Source organism: Schistocerca serialis, chromosome 3 (assembly GCF_023864345.2).
Source record: "Schistocerca serialis cubense isolate TAMUIC-IGC-003099 chromosome 3, iqSchSeri2.2, whole genome shotgun sequence".
Classification (NCBI taxonomy): domain Eukaryota; kingdom Metazoa; phylum Arthropoda; class Insecta; order Orthoptera; family Acrididae; genus Schistocerca; species Schistocerca serialis.
Genome location: NC_064640.1, coordinates 32394374 through 32422249, shown reverse-complemented (window position 1 = coordinate 32422249; position 27876 = coordinate 32394374). Strand labels below are relative to the sequence as shown.

Below are 27876 nucleotides of genomic sequence, written 5' to 3'. Positions count from 1 at the left end.
TGCATATGTCAGAATTGGGACATAGTATGACTGGTATATAACCTTTTTACTGATTTGGGGGTACATCATTGCTCCATATCAGGCTTCTGACACTCTTCCGAAATGCTTCTACTATTCTCCCCCGCTCGTTTATGTCTCTGTCTTTTTTCCATCTTCTTGTATCAGGTTTCCTCAATTGCTCCTCACCAGTTGTTATTCCAGTTGTTCCTCTCTCCTTCTTTCTTGTTGTGATAATCATCTCAATCTTACTTATACTAAATATCATCCCATATTCTTGTACTGTTTGTTCCCATATGTCCAACTGCTCTTGTACTTCCTCCTCCTTATTCCCCCAAATCATCAGATCATCTGCAAACACCATAGCTTTCATCTTCCTTTCACCAATTACTTGTGCTACTGTACTTACTGTATCATACATCACTACAATGAAGAGTAATTGTGAAAGTGCACTTCCCTGCCTCAAGCCATTCATCTGTTCAATCCAAGCTGATCTCTCTCCTCCTGCTTTCACACAGCTAACACTTCCATGGTACATTTCCCTTATCCTCCAAATAATCTGTTTTGCTACTCCTCTGTTCTACAGGGCTTTCCACACTTTGCCTCTATGTACACTATCATACGCTTTTTCAATGTCCAGGAAGGTCATTAGTAGATCTATTCCATATTCATAGTACTGTTCCTGCAGTTGTCTTGCAGCAAAAATTAGATCCACCATGGACCTTCCTGTTCTGAAGCCATGTTGCTCTTCTCTCATTCTTCCTTCTAATTTTGCCCGAATTTGTGCTTCCAAAATTTTCTCAAAAATCTTTGCACAATGGCTCATCATTGTTATACCCCGATAGTTCTTGTACTCTCTTCTATTTTCCTTCTTAAAGATCAGGACAACTATTCTCTTCTTCCAGTCTCCTGGGATCATCTTATGTCTCCACACAATTTTCATTACTCGATATAGCCATTGTATCCCCACGTCTCCTGCTGCTCCCACCATCTCTACACTTAGCTCATCCAGACCTTGTCACTTCCCTCCCTTCATCTTGCCCAGTGCCTCTTCCACTTCTCCCCATGTAAGATCTTTTTCTATTTGCTGTTCATCCACTTTTTTCTCCTTGGCTTGTTCCCCCTCATCCAGGTCCCCATTCGGATTCAGGAGTTCTCAAAATACTCTTTCCACATATTCTTGAGTTCCTTCTTATTCTCTACATCTTGTCCACTTTTGTTCACCATTTCAGCATAATCTGTCATACCATTCTTCCTCTTACTTTTAATCATCCCATATAACACCTTTTTTGAAACTTCACTATCCTTCTCCATCATTCTGGTCCACTGTTCCATCCACTTTTTTCTTTCCTCCACCAGCACTCTTTTTGCTTCTTTCTTTCTTGCCTGATACTCTTCCCTTGTCTCTACTGTTCTCTTCTGGAACAATACCCTAAAGCCTCTATTCTTCTTTTGTACTTTATCCTTTGTTTTATCATTCCAGCAGCATGTTTCATTCCATCTCTTTTTGTTGCTTGTCCTCCCACATATTGCCTCTGCCGCACTTATTAATGTTCCCTTGAATCTACCCCATTCCTATTCCACCATTTTTGGTTCATCCTTTGGGATGCTTTCCTTTATTACTTGTAGGTACTGTAGCCTGCTTTCTTCCTCCTTCAACTTCCATACCCTTATAAGTCTTTCCTGGTTTTCTGTCCCTTTATTATCCTTAGTCCCTCTCAGGTTCATTACCAGCAAATGGTGGTTACTATCCAAGGCCTCTGATGGTAATACCTTAATGTCAAGGATGTTCCTATTCATCTCACTATTGTACAGGAAGTAGTCAACTATCGACTTCCTCTTTAAATCTTGACTGTACCAGATACTCTTGTGGCTCTCCTTTTTCTTGAACCAAGAGTTCCCAACCAGCACATCATTCCTTTGACAGAACTCCAATAGTCTTTCACCTTCCTCATTTTGGCAGCCCCAACCCTCTGGTCCAAGCACACTTTCGCAGCCTTGTCTTTCTCTTAGAACGGTGTGTTTAAATCCCCCATTACTATCATATTCTTCCTTCCCATCTGCTTCTGCATTTCCTCTTCAAACTCTTGCTTTTCCTCAGAAGTGCAACCCACCTGCAGGGCATACACTTGTGTTACCTCTATGGTCATCCCCTTGAGTGATATTTTGGTCTGCATCATCCTATCACTTATTGTCTTCACTTCCTCTTTTAATCCCTATCTTACTACCATTCTGTCTTCAATTCTCCTTCCGTCCTGATTTCCACTCCAGTACAGTTAAACAGTTTATATAAATAAGGAACAGGAGTGGCCCCAACACTGATCCTTGGGGCACCCACCACTTGACAGCACCCCACTCAGACCCCACATCACAGCCATTCTCAACACTGTGAATAATGACCTTTTACTGTCTGTTGCTAAAGCAAGAGGTGAACCAATTGTGAACTACTCCCCGTATTCCGTAATGGTCCAACTTCTGGAGCAATATTTTGCGATCAACACAATCAAATGTTTTAGTTAAATCAAAAAATATGCCTATTGTTCAAAACCTTTTGTTTAATCCTTCCAGTACCTCACAGGGAAAAGATAATATGGCATTTTCAGTTGTTAAATGACTTCTAAAGCCGAACTGTACATTTGATAGCAAATCGTGTGATATAAAATTATCAATTGTCCTTACATACACAGCGTTTTCAGAAATAGGTCTAAAACTGTCTACATTATGCCTTTCTCCCTTTTTATAAAGCAGCTTTTCTACTGAGTACTTTAATCATTCAGAAAACTGACCATTCCTAAGGGAAAAATTACTAATATGTGTAAATACAGGGCTAACATATGCAGCACAGTACTTCAGTATTCTGCTAGGCACTCCATCATATCCATGAGAGTCCTTAGTCTTCAGTGACTTAATTATTGACACTGTCTCCCTCTTGTCTGTATCACAGAGGAGTATTACAGACATCAATCTTGGAAAGGCATTTGCCAAGAGAGCTATATGATTCCCTGTAGAAACTAAATTTTTATTTAATTCACCAGCTATGCTCAGAAAATGATTGTTGAACACTGTACATATATCTGATTTATCAGTAACAGAAATATTTTTACTACGAACTGCCTTTATGTTGTCGACCTTGTGCTGCTGACCAGACACTTCCTTCACAACTGACCATATGGTTTTAATTTTATTCTGCGAATTAGCTATTCTATTTGCATACCACATGCTCTTTGCCTTCCTAATAACATTTTAAGCACCTTACAGTACTGTTTGTAATGTGCTACTGTAGCTTGATTGTGACTACTTCTAACATTTTGATATAATTCCTGCTTTGTTCTACACGATATTTTTATCCCACCAGTCAGGCACCCGGGGTGCCTTTCACTGATGGAAAACAACTCTCAAAGAGCATGAGAAATGTGTTAAGGAAATCATTGTATTTGTCATCTATGTTATCGGTACTATAAACATCTTGTCACTCTTGTTCCTTGATGAGGTTTAAAAAACTCTCTATTGTTGTTGGATTAACTTTCCTACATAGTTTTTAATTGTATGTGACATTTGTTTGAGTACAAAATCCTTTTAGTGTTAAAATTTGCACATCATGGTCTGAAAGGCCTTTCAGCCTTTTACTAACAGAATGCCCATCTAGTAACGAAGAATGAATAAAAATAATGTCTATGGCTCTGCTACTGTTCCCCTGCACCTTAGTTGAAAAAAAAAATACAGTCTGCATCAGATCATACAAATTTAGGAGATGTACCAACATCTTTTTTCTTGCTCCATCATATACAAAATTTATATTGAAGTCACCACATGTAACTAATGTCTGGTACTTCCTACAAAATTAATCAAGAACCCTCTACAGCTTGAGCAGAAATGCTCTTAAGTCAGAGTTAGGGGATCTATAAACAACAATTAGACGTTTAGTTTCACTAAATGCAACTGCCCTAGCACAACATTCAAATATCTGTTCAGTGCAGTGCCGTGATATGTCTATGGACTCAAATGGAATACTGTTTTTTACATACATGACCACTCCCCCACCCCACAAGGAACCCCTTGAAAAACAGCCAGCTAATCTGTATCCTGGTAAAGGAAGCCTCTGAACTGTCAAATTATTTAAGTGGTGCTCCAATATACCAATAATTACAGAGTCACCTTCTATAACCAGTTCACTAACTTTATCTCTAATACTTCTTATATTCTGTTGAAATATGCTAATTCCTTCTCTTCTTGGAAACATGATGTCCTCTGAAGGTGAGCCCTTAGAGTGACTTCCTTTAAGTAGGTGTGATTATCAGGTCTATCAAAATGTGCAGCTCTAATACCAACTACTACAGGAATTTTCCATGAGTGATCCCACCACCGCCCTCTACACTGTCACCTATAAGGTTTGCCAGCCTCCCCTTCCCATACCTATTGAGGTGCAGGCCATGCCTAGTGAAACCCGATCTACTGATAGACTCAACTGGCAACACTGAAATGTGACTCATACCCTCTGTCATCAGATCCCTCTCCAGCCCCTTGTTAATGTGCTTAACAGCCGCATTAAGATGAGACCAATCATGACGCAGAAATAGTTGCATGAAATGCACATTAGTGCCACCAATTTGAGTAGCAATCTTTACCAGGTCACCACCTACATCATATTCCCCATCCCTATCAAGACTGTTCCCTGCTCCACCCACTATCACTACCTGATCCTCCTTCGTAAAATTCCTGCATAACTCCCCTATGCTGTCAGTCACCTGAGCCAACCCTGCACTAGGCTTCACAATACTGGTGACCTGGTACTCACTCCCCAACAGTTCCTGCAGCTACTGGCCCACACCTCTTTATCTTTCTGTAAGACTTTTCAACTGACCTAAGCCTCCTACCTGCTGAGGACTGTTGTATGTTCCCTTCACCTGCAGCTACAAGAGGCTCCTCTCCACTCAGCTCTGACAGTTGGTCAAATCTGTTGCATATACACAAAGCATAAGTTTCTGAATATCTCCTCCTCCTATCTGCCTTCTTGCTATCTGCCATTTCCCATTCCCAGCACACTTCACCTTCCTCAACCTATCTTGTTCCTCCTTTGTGTGTTGTAACTGCACCTGAAGGGCACAGATCTTACGTTCCTGGTCCTCTGTCAACTTATTTCTATTACAGATTCTGCATTCCCAGGAGAGGATCTTGCTAGAATGCCCACTGGCTTGCCCACTGCATTCCCCCCTGATGAAAATACTTTGAACAAATTCCACACCATAACCCACTACTCGCTAACCTATGACAGAGACCACACTTCTCACCCATGGTAAAACTTTACAGTTACTGAAAATGACTATACGTCTATGTTACTTAAGTTCAGTTACACTTGTAGGACTATTTATAGAACTAACAATAGCTGTCTCGAAATTCTCTCTCTACTAAGAAAGCAACTACTTGTATCAATACTACTAAACCACAACTAACACCAGTATCAACCAAACTTCACAAAATTATTAGCTAAAACCAAAAATTCAAGTGGTTGCTTTAACACTCAACAAAGTTAAAACACTCAATGAAAATTTTACTGAAATATTTCACTAGGAACAGTAAGAAACATCAGCTGAAAACTAAAGCATGAAATTTACTAAATGACTTCAACACACAGCGAGCGAATGTTTCCAAAAGTTTATTAAATTGTTATAGTGCCACAAAGAGCATGAAACACCACTGAAAACTATTAAATTTAATAACTGTATAACAGTTCACAAACAACTTTGTCAGTACTTAGCTTTATAACCGCTACAGTTGCAACTGCATGATGCAAAAAGTAAACACACTAGTTTGTTAATCTACCTATATAATGTTCAGCATTTTTTTGTAGCATTACATTTCAAAATCTTCTGTTCCTTATTGTCTTCAATGTTATCATTCACATTCCACCACTGTACAAAGCTAAACTTCCATTTAATAAATAAATAAAATAAAATAAGTAGTAAAAAATACTAGACAAACACTTTCAGAAGAGACTTCCTAACATTTAAATTTATATTCAATATAACAGATTTCTCTTTCTCAGAAATCCTTTTCATGGTACTACCAGTCTACAATTTATGTTGTCTCTACTTTACTTTAGTATCTTCAGTTACTTTGCTGCCCAAGTATCAAAATTTGCCAACTACTTCTATTGCCCCATTTGTTAATATAATTCTCTCAGTGTCATCTGATTTAATTTGAATACATTCCATTGTCCTTGGTTCTCTTTTGTTCATATTCATCTTATAAATTCTTTTAAAGACACTATCTATTCTGTTCATCTTATCTTCCTGATCCTTTGCTATTTCTGGCAGAATTACAATTACATCATAAAATCAAAGTTTATTTCTTCTGCCTGATTTTTAAATTCATTTTCCTATTTTCTCCTTGGTATCCTTTACTGATTATTCAATATGTAGCTTGAATAACATAGGGGATATGCTGCAGCATCATATCTCCCATTGCATCTTCATCTACTTGCTCTTCTCTTTTCATAACAGTACCTTTAATTTCATTTCCTTTGTATAGCCTTTGTATATACCCCTTTCACATTTCACCTTTCCTTTCTTAGCTTAGTAATGTCTTCCCATTTGAGCTTTTTGCTGTTCATTTCCTCTTTGCTCCAAACGTTTCTGTTACTTTCTTATAGGTGGCCTTTATCATTACCCTGATCATGTGTGCTTCTTTAGTTTTCCAATCTTTCTTTGGCTTTTCCTGTTTTAAAGTTTTTCAGTAATTATTATTATTATTATCTTTTACTGTCATAAAATATCTGTACATATGACAGTCATGTTTGCATTTATTTTTTGGAGCACACATACACAGATATAGTTATTATTAACACATTTCAATTTTGGCATCAGAAAACAGTTTTTTACTCCAGGCCTTACTCTCCATCATCAAACTATCTATAATTTTATATTTCTTATTTTGTTGGTGGACTTCTTCAGCACCTCCAAATACAACAAAAGCAGTGCATAACATGATGCAAAAATCAAAAGGAAATCAACATACCAGCAAGAGGCGATCCAATGGCAGCAGCAACCCCTTGAAACATCAATGTTAATCCAAAAGCATTTGTCAAGCGTTCAAGTCCTAGTAGATCCACTATAATTAGGGAACGGAGTGAGGCAAAACATGCTGAAATAAAATATTTAAACTAGTTAATACCCTGCTAATAGCTTATTGCAACACAGTAGAAGCTTAATAACACTTAAAATAAAAACACGTAAAATAAATTTCGTAAAAAAATTCATAAATTGCTTAATTTATGTATTTTTGCATGTTCTTTTATGAGATATTATTTACTAGTATATAAAATGTATTTATCTTGTTCAAATTTTATGAAAATGTTTCATAGCTGAATTTAATATGTAGGTAATTTCATAATTTGTTGAGTATTGAACAGTTGATTGAAACTTCTTGTAAATTACTTAATTCTAATTAATCATGTATGAGGGACATTCAATAAGAAACACAACACTTTTTTAAAATAGTAGTTTCTTTTGTTCAGCATTCCAGTACATCATATTATTCCCCACCCTTTTGGGTAAATCACATTATTTTTCAACATAATCTCCATTCAGTGAGATGGCCCTACACCACATTACTGGAATGGCCTGTACACCCACATGGTACCATCTTACTGGTTGACATCAGAGCATACGACTTGCTGCATCAATAACGTCTTCAGCATCCACGTACTGCTTCCCACAAAGTCTACCCTTCATTGGACCAAACAGAAGGACATCTGAATGTGCAAGATCCAGGCTGTAGGGTGGATGAGGGAGAACACTCCAGTGAAGTTTTGTGAGTTCCTCTCAGATGTGCAGACTTATACGAGGCTTTGCATTGTCGTGGAGAAAGAGAAGTTCATTTGCATCCATTGATAATCTTGAGTGAGACTGTGCACATGCTCCAACATTGCAGGAGGCACAGCTGTGTGCAGCCGGCCAGCACCCTGGAGATCGGACAAGTCTGTGCAACCATGTTGCAGTGGTGATAGATGCCTTACTAAACAACTCACCATGCTTTTGTTTATTGCATGGTATTTGCAGATATTCTGCAAATGTCTATGAATATCTGTCATGCTCTGGTTTCCCACCAAAAGAAACCCCAATAACAGCTCTCTACAGGGAACACACTTCTGTTGCAGATGCAATATTGAAAAAAATTAGAAGGAAGCTCAGCATTGGCTGTAATTTTGATAATTTATTAACAGCAAAATCAATTTTCACTCACATAATGATCATCTCCAGTGCTGGAAGTTAAACATTTCATTTTTTTTTTTTACTTTATTGTTATTTTAAAACATTTTACAACAGGCAGGCTGTCAGCAGCACACTACGCTGCTCTTCAGCCATAGAATATACAAGGAGCAAAAACAGTGAGAAGACACGTAAGTCACAGAACGGTGGGCAATAAAACAGGAGACACAGAGAGACAAACACGGAGCCGTTCACACTCGTCGATAATCCACACTGCTAGCTGATGAGACGACGCACAAACACCGAAGATGACGATGGCACTGGTGAACGATGGAGTGGACGGTGAACACTGAACACTAAACACGACGGCACACACACAAACACTGATGGCGGTGATCTCCGGCGTGCGAATGTCCACGTAACGTGTGCGAGTGCGGGGACCTGCCAAGAGGGGAAAGGGGTGAGGTGGGGGAGAGGGGAGAAAAAGGATGCAAATGGCGGAGGAGACGGGGGCAGGAGGAGAGGGACAGGGGAGGGGAGGCCCGGGGGAGGAGGGGGGAGAAAAGGAGGAGGGAGGGAAAATGGAGAGGAAGGAGGGAGGGTGCCCAGAGGAGTAAGTACAGGAGGAGGGCGGGAGGATCAAAGTTGGTAGGAGGGGTAGATGGAGGGGAGGAGGGCATCATCAGGGAGGGGGAGCTGGCGGAAGCCACCTTGGGAGAGGGTAAGGAGGGTGGAGAGATGGAGACCGGGTGGGACGTGCGAATACAGGCGCGGCAGCGGGCGGGGGTGGGAGAGGATCGGGGAGACGAGCGGGTGAGGAGGATTGAGTTTGCGGGAGGTGTACAGGATCTGTATCCTTTCAAGGAAAAGGAGGAGGTGGGGGAAGGGGATGAGATCGTAGAGGATCTGCGTGGGGGAGGGGAGACGGATGCGATAGGCGAGGCGGAGAGCATGGCGTTCCACGATTTGGAGGGATTTATAAAAGGTAGGGGGAACGGAGATCCATGCTGGATGGGCATAACAAAGGATAGGGCGGATGAGGGATTTATAGGTGTGGAGGATGGTGGAGGGGTCCAGACCCCACGTACGGCCGGAAAGGAGCTTGAGGAGACGGAGGCGGGAACGTGCCTTGGCTTGGATTGTCTGGAGATGGGGAGTCCAGGAGAGGCGACGGTCGAGGGTGACGCCAAGGTACTTAAGGGTGGGAGTGAGGGCGATGGGACGGCCATAGACGGTGAGATAGAAATCAAGGAGGCGGAAGGAAGGGGTGGTTTTGCCTACAATGATCGCCTGGGTTTTGGAAGGATTGACCTTGAGCAACCACTGGTTGCACCAAGCGGTGAACCGGTCAAGATGGGATTGGAGAAGGCGTTGGGAGCGCTGTAGGGTGGGGGCAAGGGCAAGGAAGGCGGTGTCATCGGCAAACTGGAGAAGGTGGACGGGGGGTGACGGCGGCGGCATGTCCGCCGTGTACAACAGGTACAGAAGGGGGGAGAGGACGCAGCCTTGGGGCACACCGGCGGAGGGGAAAAAGGTGTAGGAATCGGTGTTATGGATGGTGACATAGGAAGGACGGCGGGAGAGAAAGGAGCCGATCAGACGGACGTAGTTTATGGGAAGGGCGAAGGTTTGGAGCTTGAAGAGGAGACCGGAATGCCAGACGCGGTCATACGCACGTTCGAGGTCCAGGAAGAGGAAGATTGCGGAGCGACGGGAATTAAGCTGTTCGGAAAGGAGATGAGTGAGGTGAAGGAGAAGGTCGTCGGAAGAGAAGGACGGCCGAAAGCCACGCTGGGTAACGGGAAGGAGGCGGTGCTGGCGGAGATGCTGGTGGATGCGGCGGGTGAGGATAGATTCCAGGACCTTGCTGAAGACCGAGGTAAGGCTGATGGGACGGTAGGAGGAGATGGCGGACGGCGGTTTGCCAGGTTTAAGGAACATGAGGATACAGGACGTTTTCCACAGGTCGGGGTAGTAACCGGTGGACAGGACTACATTGTAGAGCCCGGCCAGGGTGGAGAGGAAAGAGACAGGAGCTTCACAAAGGTGACGGTAGGTGACACGATCGTGACCAGGAGCGGTGTTGCGTTTGGTGCGGAGTGTAACAATGAGATCCTGTTTAGTGATAGGGGCATTGAGTTCCGTGTGTGCAATGTTGCCAAAGTACTGGAAACCAGGGGCGAGGAGAGGGACGGAGGTGTCAGTTCGATCGCGGATATCCAGGAAGAGGGAGTAATTGAACTGGGGATTATCGGGGATGGAAAATACATCGGAGAGGTAGGAGGCAAAGTGATTGGCCTTACTAAGGGTGTCAGGGAAAGGGTGATCATCATGGAGAAGAGGATAATAGGGGGAGGGTTTAGTTCCGGTAAGGCGACGGAAGGCTCACCAGAACTTGGACGAGTTGATTGGTAGGGTAGCATTAAACATTTCACATAGCAATCAGTGAATAAGAAACAAAAGACCACAAATACACCTGAGTATAAACCAACTGTTGGCAAGGACATACCTTTAGTGTAAAAATTTAAGCTTGTAGCCACTGGTGTCTAGTTATTAGCAGTAACAGAAGCTATGAAATGATCACAATAACTGAAGCTGCTGTTTACATTCACCTACTCAGCAGACCTCAGTGTGACAGGGGCTTGGAACACCCTCTATGTGATGTGTCACGTGAAGGCTTATTAATTTATTTGGCAAGAGGTTACCACAAAATACCAAATGTGCACTTGCAAATCATTAATTGAATATTTAAAATTTCAAATTGTACATTAAAAATGCATAGCATAAAGGAAGGGGAGATGCACATCTTGACAACATACACTGGCATGTTATTTTCAAAAAGAAAAAAAAAAGAAACATTCAAGAATAAAAATCAACATGTAAATTATAAGGGGTCAGATTACAGGAGTAGTAGAAAAGAAAAATATGCAAACGTATCTCATAACTGCATCACAATATGTTTATTATGTTAATATTGTTCTCACCTACTAGGTAATATGTGTGAATCAGATGGCTGAACTGGAGTTACCCACACTTTTCACTAGCCAACATATTTTAATGTACAGCATTTTTTTTGAGGTTCTTTATAGAGATTGGTAATTGGCTTGTACTTTTAGCATCGGTTTTGTAATAACATTTGTCAACTGGTGGTCAGGCTACATAACTCACAGTCATAATAGGCCTTTAAAAAAATCAATGCACACTACACATTAAGTGTTTGGTTATGAAAATTTACATTTTTTGCCAATAGATAAGAAATTTAAATACTCATCACTTTCAAGTGATTATTTCATGTTGCTGGTTTCTCACTACATTTTAATTGCTTTAGTAAGTAATTGTGGAAAAAAGTGTATAATCTGGTTCTAATTTGTCTACAGTACGATGTATATTTTGGGAATAATTTGTACTGTTAACTTTCCTAAGTTATGACTCTTCTGAATGTATGATGTATATTACTACTTATCCACACCTTGCATTTTAGATTAATTTTTATGGCCTACTTTGGATATGTGGGTATTTTCAAAATCAGCTTTTATGTTATAAGGGATTCCACTGCTGCTATTAAGACATGTAATAAAATTATCTCCTTCATATGAGTATTCAAAACCGTTTGCTTAACAGTTTCGTGTGTGTTGTATCAACTGTAAATGTATGTATGATGGGTTCTGACCCAGTGCTTGTGCAAAAGTGTATAACCAGTGTGCGATGTATTTTTTTGGGACAAAGTTTTTATACTCTAAAGAGAACACTGTTTCCTTACACCCAAGTTCTGTTTTGTATCATATAATAAAATATTTTCTGTAAATAATAGGTGTGGTAGTGGAGGTTTCTACTAGGCTAGCATATTTTATACACTTGTGTCTCTAGCCAATGTATCACTAATTCTTTGCAATCTGTAACAGTAGTTCTTACTGATGAGTGTACTAAACAGTCTCTGCAGCCACAATGTGCTTTTATGTCATTCTGATTTTCATAATTATGATGATTTTTTGTAATTAAGCCTCAGAAACAGCTATAATGTGTTAACATGTCCAAATGGGAATAATCAGATGTGTGAATCATCACGTCATTAAATACGATAAAAAGTTGTTAGTCTGCACCCTAAAAAAAATTATAAAGAATATTGTGTTTCATGACATTTTGACCTGTTAAATTGTGGCAGATATTCTACAATCACCACTATTTATGTATTTGACTTCTTGGTTTCAACGTAATATTTTACAAAAATTAAGAACTTTGCACCTCTGACTTCCCATGCCAGATAGCGGTTACTGTGTTATAACAGATTCTGTTGTATTTGATGTCATGTTGTTTGTATATTTTTCTTTTTTACTAGTCCTGTAATCTGACACCTTAGAATTTACCTGTTGATTTTTATTCTTGCATGTTTCTTTTTTAAGTTGTTTTGAAAATAACACGCCAGTGTATGTTGGCAAGATCTGCATTTCCCCCTTCCTTTTTGCTACGTGTTTTTAATATACAATTTTAAATTTGAAATATTCAATTAATGATTTGCAAGTGCACATTTGGTATTTTGTGGTAATCTCTTGCCAAATAAAATAATGTTAAGTCTTCATGTGACACATCACATAGAGGGTGTTCCAAGCCCGTGTCACAATGAGGTCCGCTGTATAGATGAATGTAAACAGTGGCTTCAGTTATTGTGATCATTTCATAGCTTCTTCTACTGCTAATAACTAGACACCAGTGCCTATGAGCTTTAATTTGTACACTAAAGGTATGTCCTTACCAACAGTTGGTTTATACTCAAGTGTATTTGTGGTCTTTTCTTATTCACTGATCACCATGTGAAATGTTTAACTTCCAGCACTGAAGATGATCATTATGTGATCGAAAATCGATTTTGCTGTTAATAAATCATCAAAATTATGGCCAATGCTGACCTTCCTTCTAATTTTATCATATGGGCGTTGTGCAACAGCACTCTATGGAGTCGCCAATCAATCAATATTGAAGGGTATGTATAGCACCACCAACCATCTGAACCCCATGAAACTATAACAGCTGAAGTGGGAATATTCCACAATGTCACACAACAAAATTTGCATTATTTCAACTGAAATTGGCCAAGAAAAAAGTGCTTAATTACTTACAGAGCAGCCCTCATATTTATTACTGAATATATTTCCAAAATACATGTCATCTTGGTCTCAATCTATAAATTTCTTGTGCTGAATGTAACAAGACAAATTTCCACATATTTTAGTGTCTTAATTTGACTTGTGTTGCATTCTTACAGGTGCAAACGTAAAGGAAAAATCTTGAAAGAGGGCTGCAATCACAGAACACTTTCATGACAGAAGAACTGCCTATCACATTTAAATTTTGACTTGGACAGTTCTCCCTTTGCATTCTGGCACATGTGTGACAAACTGCTAAGTTTCCTTCATATCTCTTTGTTGGCAATTCACTTTACAATATCAAAAGAGGGAAAGCAAATTGTCACATCTGTTTCTTGTTTATTTTCGTTGAAAATGTTCAAAAACTGAAAGATACATTTTTCAAGTTTATTACAACTCAAGATTTCAGTCTTGACAGCAAGTTCTGCTACTGATCGTCCAAGATGAATAAACATTGAGCTTAAACATATAGGTTAGAAAATGGTAAGTAAAAAGTTATCAATTTTAAAATTTCCTTGAAGAGAAGTTGTAGACTTCATAAGTCAATGAATTCAGAAAGAAAAAATACAAAAAAAAAAAAATCATATTTTACATTAATAAGCAAATTTGTAACTACTTTTGTAATTTGTCCATGTTCAGAAGGTATTTCATACTGACCTGTTGCTAAACCAAATACAGCAGAATAGAAGAAAAGATATCCATCAGCTGTTGATATTCCACTTAGCAGTGTAGCAATTCCTCCAATTGATAGTGCTACATTGTTTATAAAAAGCGGTTTTGAGCCAGGAAAGCTGCCAAGGACTCCACAACCTATCCTTCCAATTGTGTTTGCAATGCCAATTGTTGAAACCAACCACATTGCAAGAGACTGGTCCATACCATTTATTGTCGCCCTGTCTGCCATAAATTTAATGATTTTATATTACTTTCACACGTATATATCTTAAGTATATTATTGTGTCACAAAAGTGTGCAGTCAGAACAGAATAGCTTATTCATGAGGTATGTAATGCTGGCAGATGCTAAATGGAAGATAAATAATTGTATGAGGCTTTGGGGCAAATTGATTAGTAATTGATGTCTCTTATTAACCAAATCTCTTCTTTTAGTCAAATTGTGTCATAAATGTCTTATTCCCCCCAATCTGATTCAATATCTCTTCACGAGTTAGTTGATCTACCCATTTAATTTTCTGTATCCTTCTATAGCACAGCATTTTGAAAGTTCCTATTCCTTTTAGTGTGAATTGCTTATTGTCCATTTATCACTTCTGCACATTCCAGATAAATACCTTCAGAAAAATTCTAATTTTAACAACTTTCTCGTTTTCAGAAATGCTTTTCTTGCTTTTATCAGTGTGCATTTTGTAACCCCCCCCCCCCCCCCCCCAAACTTTGACTATCATCAGTTATTTTGCTGTTCAAATGGGGACATTCAACTGCTACTTTTAGTGTCTCATTTCCTAATCTAATTCTCTCAGCATTACCTGATGTAATTTGACTACACTCCATTACCTTTGTTTTAGTTTTGTTTGTGTTCATCTCATAATTTCTTTTCAAGGCATTATCCATTCTCTTCAACTGCTCAGCCATGACTTTTGCTGTCTCTGACAGAATTATGTCATCAGCAAAGCTCAAAATTTTTATGTCTTCTTCCTGAACATTAATTCTCTTTTCAAATTTATCCTTGATTTCCTTTACTGCACACCCAATGTTCAAATTGAAAAACTAGAAGGGTAGACTACATCATCATTTCTCTCAGTTCTCAACCAATTTCCCTCTCATGTCTTAGAACTTTCATAAGTGTAACTGCAGTCTGGATTCTATACATGTTACAAATAACCTTTTCCTCCCTATATTTTATTTCTGCTAACTTCAAAATTTCATAGTGTGTAGTCCAGCCAACATCTTTCCTATGTTATAAACACAGGTTTGCCTTTCTTCAACCAATCTTTTAACAAGTAACCCCTTGAGTGTGAGGTCGCAAGTTCAATTGGTAGTAAGGCTCATTTGAAAATATTGTGTCAATAATTATGACATGAAAAATATTAGGTGCTAATGACTGATCATGTGCACCATGAAGGTGACAGAAAATGAGTGTCCCATAGGTGCAAAAATGAACCTTCTATAGGATGTATGTATTACACTTCACAAAATAGACATTGTCGACATTCGCGCACCATGAACACCAAATGAAAAATGGCACACCATAGTCATCACAAAGGTTCACACCATCAAGATCAAAGGTGAACTCCTTGGGAGTTACAAACTGTGCAGAATGTTCAGCTAGGTATCCACTATTAAAGAATTCATATAGAATTATATCGGTGTAACGGGGTGATGAGAACTGATGGTACGTGATGGCATGCAACTGAATGTGAAACAGTGTGTCATGGAGCTTATCATGTAATTGGTTATCTCTTAAGGCATAACTGCAGATAGTGCTATAATATGTTTTATAAGCAACAATAAAAGCAAACATCCAAAGGCTAAATTTATCCAGTGGTTCCAGGTGGTATGAACTGCAATATCACAAACATTTCAGGAGGGACAGGTTGCCCTAAATGAGTATGATTTTTTATATACAGACCAGGAAGCAATCAAAAGCAAGTTATTTTGGCCAGTCATTGGCTAAAAGCACCACTCATACAACAGCTGTAGTTCTCTTACACCATTTTCCCACTTGAGCTTATTGTGACTTAAGCATTCCCTACTGCCCTTGCAAGATCACGCACTCAAGAAAGAATCATAGGGGGCAGAGCAACTCCAACTTCTTGCAGTAAAATAGATAACTTTTCTGCTAATTTTCCATTGAGATTAACAGTTGGTATAATTGTATACAACTGCATCAAGGCACTGACATTATTTGATCTTGATACAACTCTCTTGGCACCTCTACTCTCCTGGGTTCCTTTCATATGCATTTCCTATTCAAATCTGTCTGTTCATAGGATGGTGTTGCTATTGGGAGCCCCTTATTCCCAGTTATAGCAAATTTCTTTGTGGAAAAAGTTTAGAAGCAGGCATTGGAAACTGCAAATATGAAACTGAATATTTGGTTGTGGTATGCTTGGTGGCAGAATGGCAGGGAGGACCTGGGTAGTTTTCACAAACAGCTCAGTGGGATCAATCCAAAGATTCAGTTTACTATGGAGGAGGAGGCAGGTGGGAGATGAAATTTTCTTTGTTTGTTGTTGTGGTCTTCAGTCCACAGACTGGTTTAATGCAGCTCTCCATGCTACTCTATCCTGTGCAAGCCTCTTCATCTCCCAGTACCTACTGCAACCTACAGCCTTCTGAATCTGTTTAGTGTATTCATCTCTTGGTCTCCCTCTATGATTTTTACCCTCCACACTGCCCTCCAATACTAAATTGGTGATCCCTTGATACGTCAGAGTGTGCCCTACCAACCGATCCCTTCTTCTAGTCAAGTTGTGCCACAAATTTCTCCTCTCCAATTCTGTTCAATAACTAATCATTAGTTATGTGATCTACCCATCTAATCTTCAGCATTCTTCTGTAGCACCACATTTTGAAAGCTTCTATTCTCTTCTCGTCTAAACTATTTATCGTCCACGTTTCACTTCCATACATGGCTACACTCCATACAAATACTTTCAGAAACGACTTCCTGACACTTAAATCTATACTCGATGTTAACAAATTTCTCTTCTTCAGAAACGCTTTCCTTTCAGTTGGCAGTCTACATTTTATATCCTCTCTACTTTGACCATCATCAGTTATTTTGCTCCCGAAGTAGCAAAATGCTTTTACTACTTTAAGTATCTCATTTCTTAATCTAATTCCCACAGCATCACCCGATTTAATTAGACTACATTCCATTATTCTCATTTTGCTTTTATTGATGTTCATCTTATATCCTCCTTTCAAGACACTGTCCATTCCGTTCAGCTGCTCTTCCAGGTTCTTTGCTGTCTCTGAGAGAATTACAATGTCATCGCTGAACCTCAAAGTTTTAATTTCTTCTCCACGGATTTTAATTCCTACTCCAAATTTTTGTTTTGTTTCCTTTAATGCTTGCTCATTATGCTTATGTGCTAGTTTTTGAAAAAGAAAATGGTAGCTTTAGCCACACAGTTGACCATAAATCAATGCACACAGACCATCACCTATACTGGAATTTGAACCATCACCCATAACAAAAGCAAGACATCATAAAAACACAGGCAGACAGAGCAAGGAAAATCTGCAAACTAAAGCTGCTTGACGCAGAATTAAAACATCTCACAATACATTGCTCAAGAATGGTTATCCACTTGCTGAGATAAAAAGGGCATTAAGACCACTGTGCAGAAATTATAACAATACTTAAGCACTGGTGAAATCAGAAGTTTTCCTGCTTTTCATTAAGTATGTTACTGACCATGGAGGAAAAATCTTGAAAAAGCGGAACATTGCAGTACGCCACAAACCCACCCAGAAGATATAAGCTCACCTAAAATTGGCCAAGGATGCTCACCAACCACTGCAAAAGCAGGAATTTAGAGGATTTCATGCAGTTGTGGGGAGGTGTATGTGGGCACTGCAAAAAGAACATAAAAATGACTATAAGAGCACAAGGACAATTTCAGAAGAGGGGATACTGACAGAACAGCTTTTGCGAAACATGCTTTGCAGCCAGGAGACCACCACATTCATTTTGATAGGACTCAAGTACTGACAGCCACAAACAAATACCATGAAATACTATACAGAGAGGCCATAGAGATAGTAAAACTACCCAGCAATCTCAGTAGGAATGAGAAGGGTGTGAAATTGAATGACATGTAGATTTCAGTGCTTATACCAAGAGTTGACAGCAACAGTGGACAACGGCAGTTGACAACTGGCAGTTGCACTCGGGTATTCAAAACACGTGATGCCATGCCACTGTGTGAAAGAACGTGGAAACAGTATTTTTATGCAGTCATTAGTGAGCCAAGGTGTGAATCAGACTTTCAAAGATGCTACGATCCCCCATGAAAATGTCCTCCACAGATGGGGATGAAATGCTGGGTTTTAAGGTGAAATCCATTCAACCACAACATAATAGCCCAGAAAATTTTATTAATATTAGACAGTATACGACACTATACATTCCACTGACTCCTCTTGCAGAAATGCTAATATTTCATCTTGCGACTTCTTTCTCATTCTGTGAAATTCCTTGGGTTCCTTTCTAATGAAATGTCAACTTCAGATGGTTTGGTGTCATTCAAGCTGTTGAGCCCCTGCCTTCCTTTGGGACTGGAATTGTTACATTCTTCTTGATGTCTGTGGGTATTTTGCCTGTCTCATAAATGTTGCACACAATGTGGAATGATTTCAGTGCTTATACCAAGAGTTGACAGCAACAGTGGACAACGGCAGCCATGGTTGACTTTCTCAAGGTTCTCTACTACAGGGGTCTTGTTTCAACTTACAGATTTAAGAACTCTATCAAATTCTTCTAACAGTATCATACCTTCCATTTCTTCTTCATTGATTTCCTCTACTATTTTAATAATACTGTCTACAAGTTGGTTTCCTTTCTGTGTATTCCTTCCATCTTTGAGCTTTCAGTTTTCCCTTCCTTGCCTGGAACTGGATTGCCATCCCTTGAAATTCACACAGCTGCTTCTCCTTTCTCCAAAGATCACACAAATTCTCTCTTTTTCTTAGTTATGTATGCTTGTACATTCTTGCAATTTTTTATCTAGTTAATCCTGCTTTGTCACACTGCACTTCCACTCTGTCTCATTTCTTACATGCTTCCATTCCCCTTCACTTGCTTCCTTTGATGCAGTTTTATATTTTATCCTTTTTTCAGTTAAATCCAGTATCTCCTGTGTTACCCAAGGATTTTTTCTAGGCCTTATCTTTTTACAGATTTGATGATCTGCTGCCATCACTATTTGATTTCTCAAAGCTACCCATTCATCTTTCATTGTATTTCTTTCGCCTGTTTTAGTCAAACTTTGCCTAATGCTCTCTCTGAATCTCTCAACCCCCTCTTGTTCCTTCAGTTTATTTATGCCTCATCTCCTTAATTTGTAATGTTTTTGGAATTTCTTCAGTTCACAACTGATAACTTATGGCAGTGTCTTACAGTTTAAAATTTGGTTTTGAAATCTTTGTCTTAGCATTACATAATCAGTGTGAAACTTTCCAGTATCTCCAGGTCTCTTCAACATACAGCCCACAATTCGTGTTCTAGTGGTTAACACTGCTATCTCTAGACCCTGGGGTCCTAGGTTTGATTCCTAGGTGAGTCGGAGACGTTCTTCACTCAGGACTGGGTGTCTGTGTTGTCCTCATCATTTCCTCATCTTCATTTATGTGCAAGTTGCCAAAGTAGTGTAAAATTGAAAGACTTGCACTATGCAGCCAAACTACCTCAGCTAATAACACTATATGATCATTTCATTCCACATATACGGCCATCTTACATTATTCTTAAACCATGTGTTAGTGATGAACAAATTATGCAAATAATGCAAAATTCTACCAGGTGGTTTTATCTTTCATTATTTCACCCAGTTCATGTTCTCCTGCTATTTTTCCTTCTCTTCCTTTATCTGTTGTTGAGTTCCAATCCCCCATCACAGTTTTCATCTCCCTTAACTATGTGAATAATTTGTTTTATCTCATCACATATTTTTTTCAATCTGTACCTTATCTACATCTACATCCATACTCTGCAAGCCACCTGACAGTGTGTGGCAGAGGGTACCTCGAGTACTTCTATCGGTTCTCCCTTCTATTCCAGTCTCGTATTTTTTGTGGAAAGAAAGATTGTCGGTATGCCTCTGTGAGGGCTCTAATCTCTCTGATTTTATCCTCATGGTCTCTTCGTGAGATATGTGTAGGAGGGAGCAATATGCTGCTTGACTGCTTGGTGAAGATATGTTCTCGAAACTTCAACAAAAGCCTGTACTGGGATACTGAGCATCTCTCTTGCAGAGTCTTCCACTGGAGTTTATCTATCATTTCCGTAACGCTTTCGCGATTACTGAATGATCCTGTAATGAAGTGCGCTGCTCTCCGTTGGATCTTCTCTATCTCTTCTATCAGCCATATCTGGTACGGATCCCACACTGGTGAGCAGTATTCAAGCAGTGGGCGAACAAGTGTACTGTAACTTACTTCCTTTGTTTTCGGACTGCATTTCCTTAGGATTCTTCCAATGAATCTCAGTCTGGCAACTGCTTTACCAAAGATTAATTTTATATGGTCATTTCATTTTAAATCACTCCTAATGCCTACTCCCAGATAATTTATGGAATTAATTGCTTCAGTTGCTGACCTGCTATTTGTAGCTAAATGATAATGGATCTTTCTTTCTAGGTATTTGCAGCACATTACACTTGTCTACATTGAGATTCAATTGCCATTCCCTGCACCATGTGTCAATTCGTTGCAGATCCTCCTGCATTTCAGTGCAATTTGCCATTGTTACAACCTCTCGATATACTACAGTATCATCAGCAAAAAGCCTCAGTGAACTTCCAATGTTATCCACAAGGTCATTTATATATATTGTGAATAGCAATGGTCCTACAACACTCCCCTGTGGCACACGTGAAATCACTCTTACTTCGGAAGATTTCTCTCCATTGAGAATGACATGCTGCATTCTGTTATCTAGGAACTCTTCAATCCAATCACACAAATGGTCTGATAGTCCATATGCTCTTACTTTGTTCATTAAACGACTGTGGGGAACTGTATAAAACACCTTGCGGAAGTCAATAAACATGGCATCTACCTGGGAACCCGTGCATATGGCCCTCTGAGTCTCCTGGACAAATAGCGTGAGCTGGGTTTCACACGATCGTCTTTTTCGAAACCCTTGCTGATTGCTACAGAGTAGATTTCTAATCTCCAGAAAAGTCATTATATTTGAACATAATATGTGTTCCAAAATTCTACAACTGATCGACATTAGAGATATAGGTCTATAGTTCCGCACATCTGTTTGATGTCCCTTCTCAAAAACGGGAATGACCTGTGCCCTTTTCCAATCTTTTGGAATGCTATGCTCTTCTAGAGACCTACGGTACATCACTGCAAGAAGGGGGCCAAGTTCCTTCGCGTACTCTGTGTAAAATCAAATTGATATCCCATCAGGCCCATTAGCCTTTACTCTTTTGAGTGATTTTAATTGTTTTTCTATCCCTCTGTCATCTGTTTGGATATCTACCATTTTGTCATCTGTGCGACAACCTAGAAAAAGAACTATAGGGCAGTCTTCCTCTCTGATACAGCTTTGAAAAAAAGACATTTAGTATTTTGGCCTTTAGTCTGTCATCCTCTGTTTCAGTACCATTTTGGTCACAGATCATCTGGACATTTTGTTTTGATCCACCTACAACTTTGACATAAGACCAAAATTTTTTAGGATCTTCTGCCAAGTCAGTACATAGAACTTTACTTTCGAATCCATTGAACACCTCTAGCATAGCCCTCCTCACACTACATTTCACTTTGTGTAATTTTTGTTTGTCTGCACGGCTTTGGCTATGTTTATGTTTGCTGTGAAGTTCCCTTTGCTTCTGTAGCAGTTTTCTAACTTGGTTGTTGCACCACGGTGGCTCTTTTCCATCTATTACGATCTTGCTTGGCACATACTCATGTAATGCATATTGTACGATGGTTTTGAACTTTGTCCACTGATACTCAACACTATCTGTACTGGAGATAAAACATTTGTGTTGAACTGTCAAGTACTCTGAAATCAGCTTTTTGTCACTTTTGCTAAACAGAAAAATCTTCCTCCCTTTTTTAATATTTCTATTTATGGCTTAAATCATCGATGCTGTAAATGCTTTATGATCGCTGATTCTCTGATCTGCGTTAACTGTTTCAAATATTTTGAGTCTGTTTGTCACCATAAGGTCTAATATGTTATCACCACGAGTCGGTTCTCTGTTTAACTGCTCAAGGTAGTTTTGAGATAATGCACTTATAAATATTTCACTGGATTCTTTGTCCCTGCCACCCGTTATAAACATCCGAGTCTCCCAGTCTATATCTGGTGAATTAAAATCTCCACCCAGAACTATAACATCGTTGGGAAATCTACTCGAAATATTTTCCAAATTCTCCTTCAGGTGTTCTGCCACAACAGCTGCTGAGCCAGGGGGCCTATAGAGACATCCAATTACCATGTCTGAGTTTGCTTTACTGTGATCTTCACCCAAATTATTTCACATATTGGATCTCCATCAATTTCCTTCGATACTATTGCACTTTTTATTGCTATAAACATGCCTCCCCCTTCACTGTCCAGCCTTTCTCTGTGGTATACATTCCAATCTGAGTTTAGAATTTCATTACTGTTGACATCTGGTTTAAACCAACTTTCCGTCCCTAGTACTACGTGGGCATTGTGACCATTTATTAATGAGAGCAGTTCTGGGACCTTTCTATAAACACTCCTGCAGTTTACTATTACCACACTAATGTTGTCATTCCATGTTGCGTTATCTGCTGAACTAGTTGGCCTGTTATCTTGTACTACTGTGGTCAGTGTTGGCTTTGTGTTTACCCTGGCTATTCTAATGTGATAACTATGCTGTTCATAGTATCTTACCTGCACTCTTATTTTCTTATTCATGATTGGACCTACTTCTGTGTTACCCCTATTCAATTTCTTATATATAAACCTGTACTTACCTGACCAGAAATCCTTTTCTTCCTGCCATTACACTTCTGTAATTCCCACTACATCTAAATTCAACTTATCCATTTTCCTTTTTAAACTCTCTAACCTACCTATCCAATTAAGGGTTCTAAAGTCCATGCTCTACCCTTTAGAATGTTATTTCCATTTTTTCTGGCGGTTACATCCTCCTGAGTATTGTCTGCACAGAGATCTAAATGGGGTGCTATTTTACTTCTGGATCTGAAAGGGATGCCATCATCATTAAGCCATACAGTAGAGTGCATGTCCTTTCGAGAAATAATGACTGTAGTTTCCTGTTACTTTCAGCTGTTTGCAGTACCAGCACAGCAAAGCCATATTGGCTAGTGTTAACAAGGGCAGTTTAGTCAGTCATATAGACTGTTGCTCCTGCAACAACTGACAAGCCTGCTGCCTTCTTGAGAAACCACAAATTAGTTTGGCCTCTCAACAGATACTCCTCCATTGTGATTGTACATACCATACAGTTGTCTGAAATGCTGAGGCTCACAAGCCACCCAATCTTCACAAAGTCTATGGTTCATGGGCAGAATAATTTATTATTAGAATTTTACTTAAAACTGTTCACATAAATTTTCAGGATGAATCCATAATTTTACTGCCAAAATTTAAGTAACTCAATAACTTAACATACAAAAGATAACTTATTTCCAGACATTATACCCAAACCATCAATGTCAAGACACAGTGTTTCTGTCTATTTATTAATTTTTAATTCGTTTATTCATTTCTTTATTGTTTTCAATGCTTTCCTACCATCCACTGCTCCATATACATAGTGAGTGACACTCAGCCTTCACCTAATTAGTTATCCATATTCTAACTTAATGCGTGCTACTGCTTAAAACTCAGCCATATGGCACTATTAAAAGTATAATTGTGAACATTAGAAACCATTGTATCTGCTAATAGTACTAATAAATATTATCCATAAGCATTTTAGGAAAATTTACAATGGAGATAAAATGGAAGGGTCATTTCATTACCACACACACACACACACACACACACACACACACACACACACAGCAACAATATAGCACACTATTACTACATGAAATATTAACTGACAGCAAGAAAATATTAACAGCAGGTAGACTCAAATGCAGAAAATTTCTTTTCCAGGGCAATTTTTTTCCATTTGTCTCTCAGCCAACATCTTTGAACAATTCATAGCTCCCATTCTAAATTATATTAGCATTCTCCTTCAGTCTTGCTACAATTGGCCCCTCTGAAATTTGGAATATTTCAGAGAAACTGGTTTTTCCATACCTTCATGCAGGTACATTAATGGATTTAATTTATTTACTGTGGAGCTGAGGATGGAAAGAAAGAGGAGAAGTTGGTCAGTCAATGAAGTATACTCATATGACTCAATTGAAAGAGCTCTGCCATCAAAAGGTACTAGTCTCAGTTACAACCTACATCAAGTTATAATATTAACTTGTCATCAATGTCCAAAAGAGTGAAAAGATATAATATTTCCATCCAAGAGTTTACATTTTTCAAAGATTTAATATAAACCTACAGGTTATTCATAAGCAACATTCAAATTAGCTATGGTGGCATTCAAGACAGATATGAATAACCATGAATAAGTCATGCAATATCTACAGAATTATAAAATTATTTCTGAGCAATAAGAAAATTAATTTTAGGAAAGGAAAACATGGAAGAGTATGGTTTAAAGTCTCACTGATAGTGAGGTTATTCAATATGAATCAAACAGAGTGAACATGACACTGGCCACAGTACAGGAGTTGAACAAAAATATGGAATCACTGCAATAAATACATCCTTGAACATAAATTCATATGCTAGACAGGCCCGTAGGTTGTGCTTCTGTATTTTACTATGAATGGCATCTGTGCAACGTCCACATACAGGGAAAGGAGAAAAACATGTATGAAAGTGTGTGTTGAGTGTTGATGATGGGCAGTTGTTGAAGAGGATTGCGTCAAAAAATAAGGGGGCAATTGCTACAAAATTCACTGCTACAAAATTCACTGCTACAAAATTCACTGCTACAAAATTCACTGCAGAACTGAATGTCACTTGTGAACCCTGTCATTACCAAAATAACATAAAGTGAATTCCATAAGAAAGGAATTATAGGGTGAGCCAGAATTCTGAAACCACTCATCAGTGATGCAAATGCCCATATCAGGAAAACATAGTGCTGAAACCATAAAATCTGGACTATGCGTCCCCTGTGGAAGAATGTAATTTGATGACTCTTGTTTTTCACTGTTTCCGATTTCTGTCTGAGATTACATCTCAAGAGTGGAACACAGTGGGGGTCTGGTGGTGATTTGGACAGCTATATCGAGGTATTCCATGGAGCCCATGGTTACTTTGCGAGGTCACATTACTGTCGAGGATTGTATGACCATTTTAGCTGATGAGATCCATCCTATGGTACATTGTTTGTTCCCTAATGGTGATGCTGTGTTCCAAGAGAACAGAAATCATGGTCATACACCTCATATTGTCCAGAACCATTTTGTGAGCAGGAAGATGAATTGTTGCAACTCCTCTGGCCACTGGTCACCAGATCTCAATATTATTGAGCTTTTGTGGTCTACTTTGGAGAGAAGGGTGTACAATTGCTATCCACCTCCATCATCATTACCTGAACTTGCCACTATTTTTGCTGGATGAACTGACGTTACTAAGTGTGCTTCTTTTGATCAACAAATAACAACAGACATGGGAAGTTTCTTAAACATTTGTCATATCTACCAACATGCAGAAGAGCTACTCAGTTGCTAGTGAAGCATCAGTTATTCTTGTAGTACCTATTCTTTGTGGTTTTGCCCTGTTATTCCATCTTTTACAGCAGAAAAAATCTAGTGACTGATTTTGCATGAGACATCATACCAAGGTGGTATAACAAGCCACAGTACAGGAACCATTTAGGTGTTTTTGCACAAGGCACTATATGTGGATTATGCTGACACTATGAAAGGCATTCTTGAAAGGCTAAATTACTACATAGTCATAACTGTGAAGTTATTGACCCATTGGGAAACCAGGAGCAACAATGTAATTGTTGCCTAATGGTCATGCCTTGTGCCTCAGTCCTGTTGTGGCTTGAGGAAAGGAGCACTATCATTTCAGAAACAGCAGCAGGCCAGGAATGCCTCTATACAGCCGTTTTTAGCAAACTTCATGAGTCTTCACCAGTCTACAAGTTGAAATAGTTCAACAACCTGTTGCCAGCCGACTCTGTCTACAACAGGCTTGCTGTCCTCGCTAAACCTGAATGTTATTGATTTGGAGCCTTCCAATAGGTGGTAAACCTGCTGGTTGACTTCTGGCTGCCTGCTTTGGTGATCTGCCTTGTGGCCAGCTCTTCCAGCTGCCCAAACATTGATGCCTGTGCATGTAGACGCTGTCACTGATATCTGATCTGTGTGGCCAGATGCTGTCGCTGTCTGCCATTGCCTGTGGAGGCACATGTAACTACTGTCCACACTGGGTTCCACAGTTTGATTTTCCGTACCCAAGTGTGCCTGCACAGAGTTGCAAATTTGCACCAGTCACCAGGGCAGCCTAGCTGCATGAGCCTCCACCCTCCTACGGATCCTAAGCTAGCTCAACCACTGGACCATTGATCACACTACATTGCCAAGCTGCCCTCCACTGCCCAGGGGGACATCACACAACGTCGTAACAAAAGGCCATTGCTGAGCTAAAAACACTTCAGTGACCAAGTACAACCTGCATGGCGGCAATGGCTGCAGTGTAGTACTTCCACGACTGTTGTATTTTGGCAGGGAATAAAAAGAATATTAAATATTGCTGCTTTTATGATAGGATATCAGACAACAACCTGGTATCTACCCACCACACTATTGTAACCACACCTAGGATGGTGAACTACAAGCCTTCCTGACCACTAGCAACCCAGCTCCACTCCCCATAGTTGAGGTCATCCACCTCAACTTCTACAGTGTTTTTCCATTCCTGGTAACATGTACTGTTAAATCAAATATAGCACTAGACTCTCCTCTGTTGACTGGCCACATAAAGGCCCTGTTTAAAAGTTATGTTTTTGAGAAAGAACAGAAATTTTCCATCAATCCTGGGTGTTGTATGAAACACATGATGAGTAGTGCTTGTTCAGGCAGATTCAGTTCATCCACTGCATAAATCAAATAAATATCTACTAAAGCATAAGAGAAGATGTATCTGAAAATGCTAAGGAGGGACATCCAGTATATAATTCCGAAAAGTTTACTGTAACATATAAGCAAAATTTTATGAAATAGCCAATATTACAAGATAAACTTCAAATAAATCCCAGAATGACAGTTAAAAGAATGCTTATTAACAACTATAGGTACATTAACATATACAGGGTAATTTTTTCCACTACATACAAACTGTAGGGACTGATTGATGAGAGAATACGGAACAAAGAAGGTCTAATGAACTTAGGTCTGCAAATGCATTGTTTCCATTCTAGAGACCATTTATTCAATCATACGTTGTCACAGAGACTGCAGTCTAATACACACTGCACCATGAAGCCACAGTTACAGTACGTGTTGAAAATGGTTTCCATGTGCCTCAATGCATGCATGTGCATGTCATAGCATGTTCTGTCTTGCACATTCACACAGCCATGCAGCATCTGAACAGCATCAAAGGCAGCATAAATATCCTTCTGCAATGTCTTCACTTCTGGAATAGGCTCTGCTTACACAATAGCCCTATAACCAGAAATGGCACAGGTTGAGATCCAGTAAATTAGCAGACCTTGCAACTGGAACCCCTCATCTGATCCATCAACCAGAGAATACATGACTGACATGTGTCCGGATGTTAACAGGAAAGTGGTC

General features: G+C 39.3%; 1 protein-coding gene across 1 annotated transcript in view; it reads right to left on the bottom strand.

Annotated features, from left to right (window-relative positions):
- Positions 1-27876, bottom strand: part of LOC126469691 (monocarboxylate transporter 3-like) — a 378620-nt gene that overhangs the window by 10735 nt on the left and 340009 nt on the right. The window contains exons 7-8 of the mRNA XM_050096857.1: positions 14003-14242; positions 7012-7137 (exon numbers count right to left, since the gene is read on the bottom strand). Coding sequence (XP_049952814.1) covers positions 7012-7137; positions 14003-14242 — 366 coding nt within the window. The remainder of the gene's footprint in view (positions 1-7011; positions 7138-14002; positions 14243-27876) is intronic.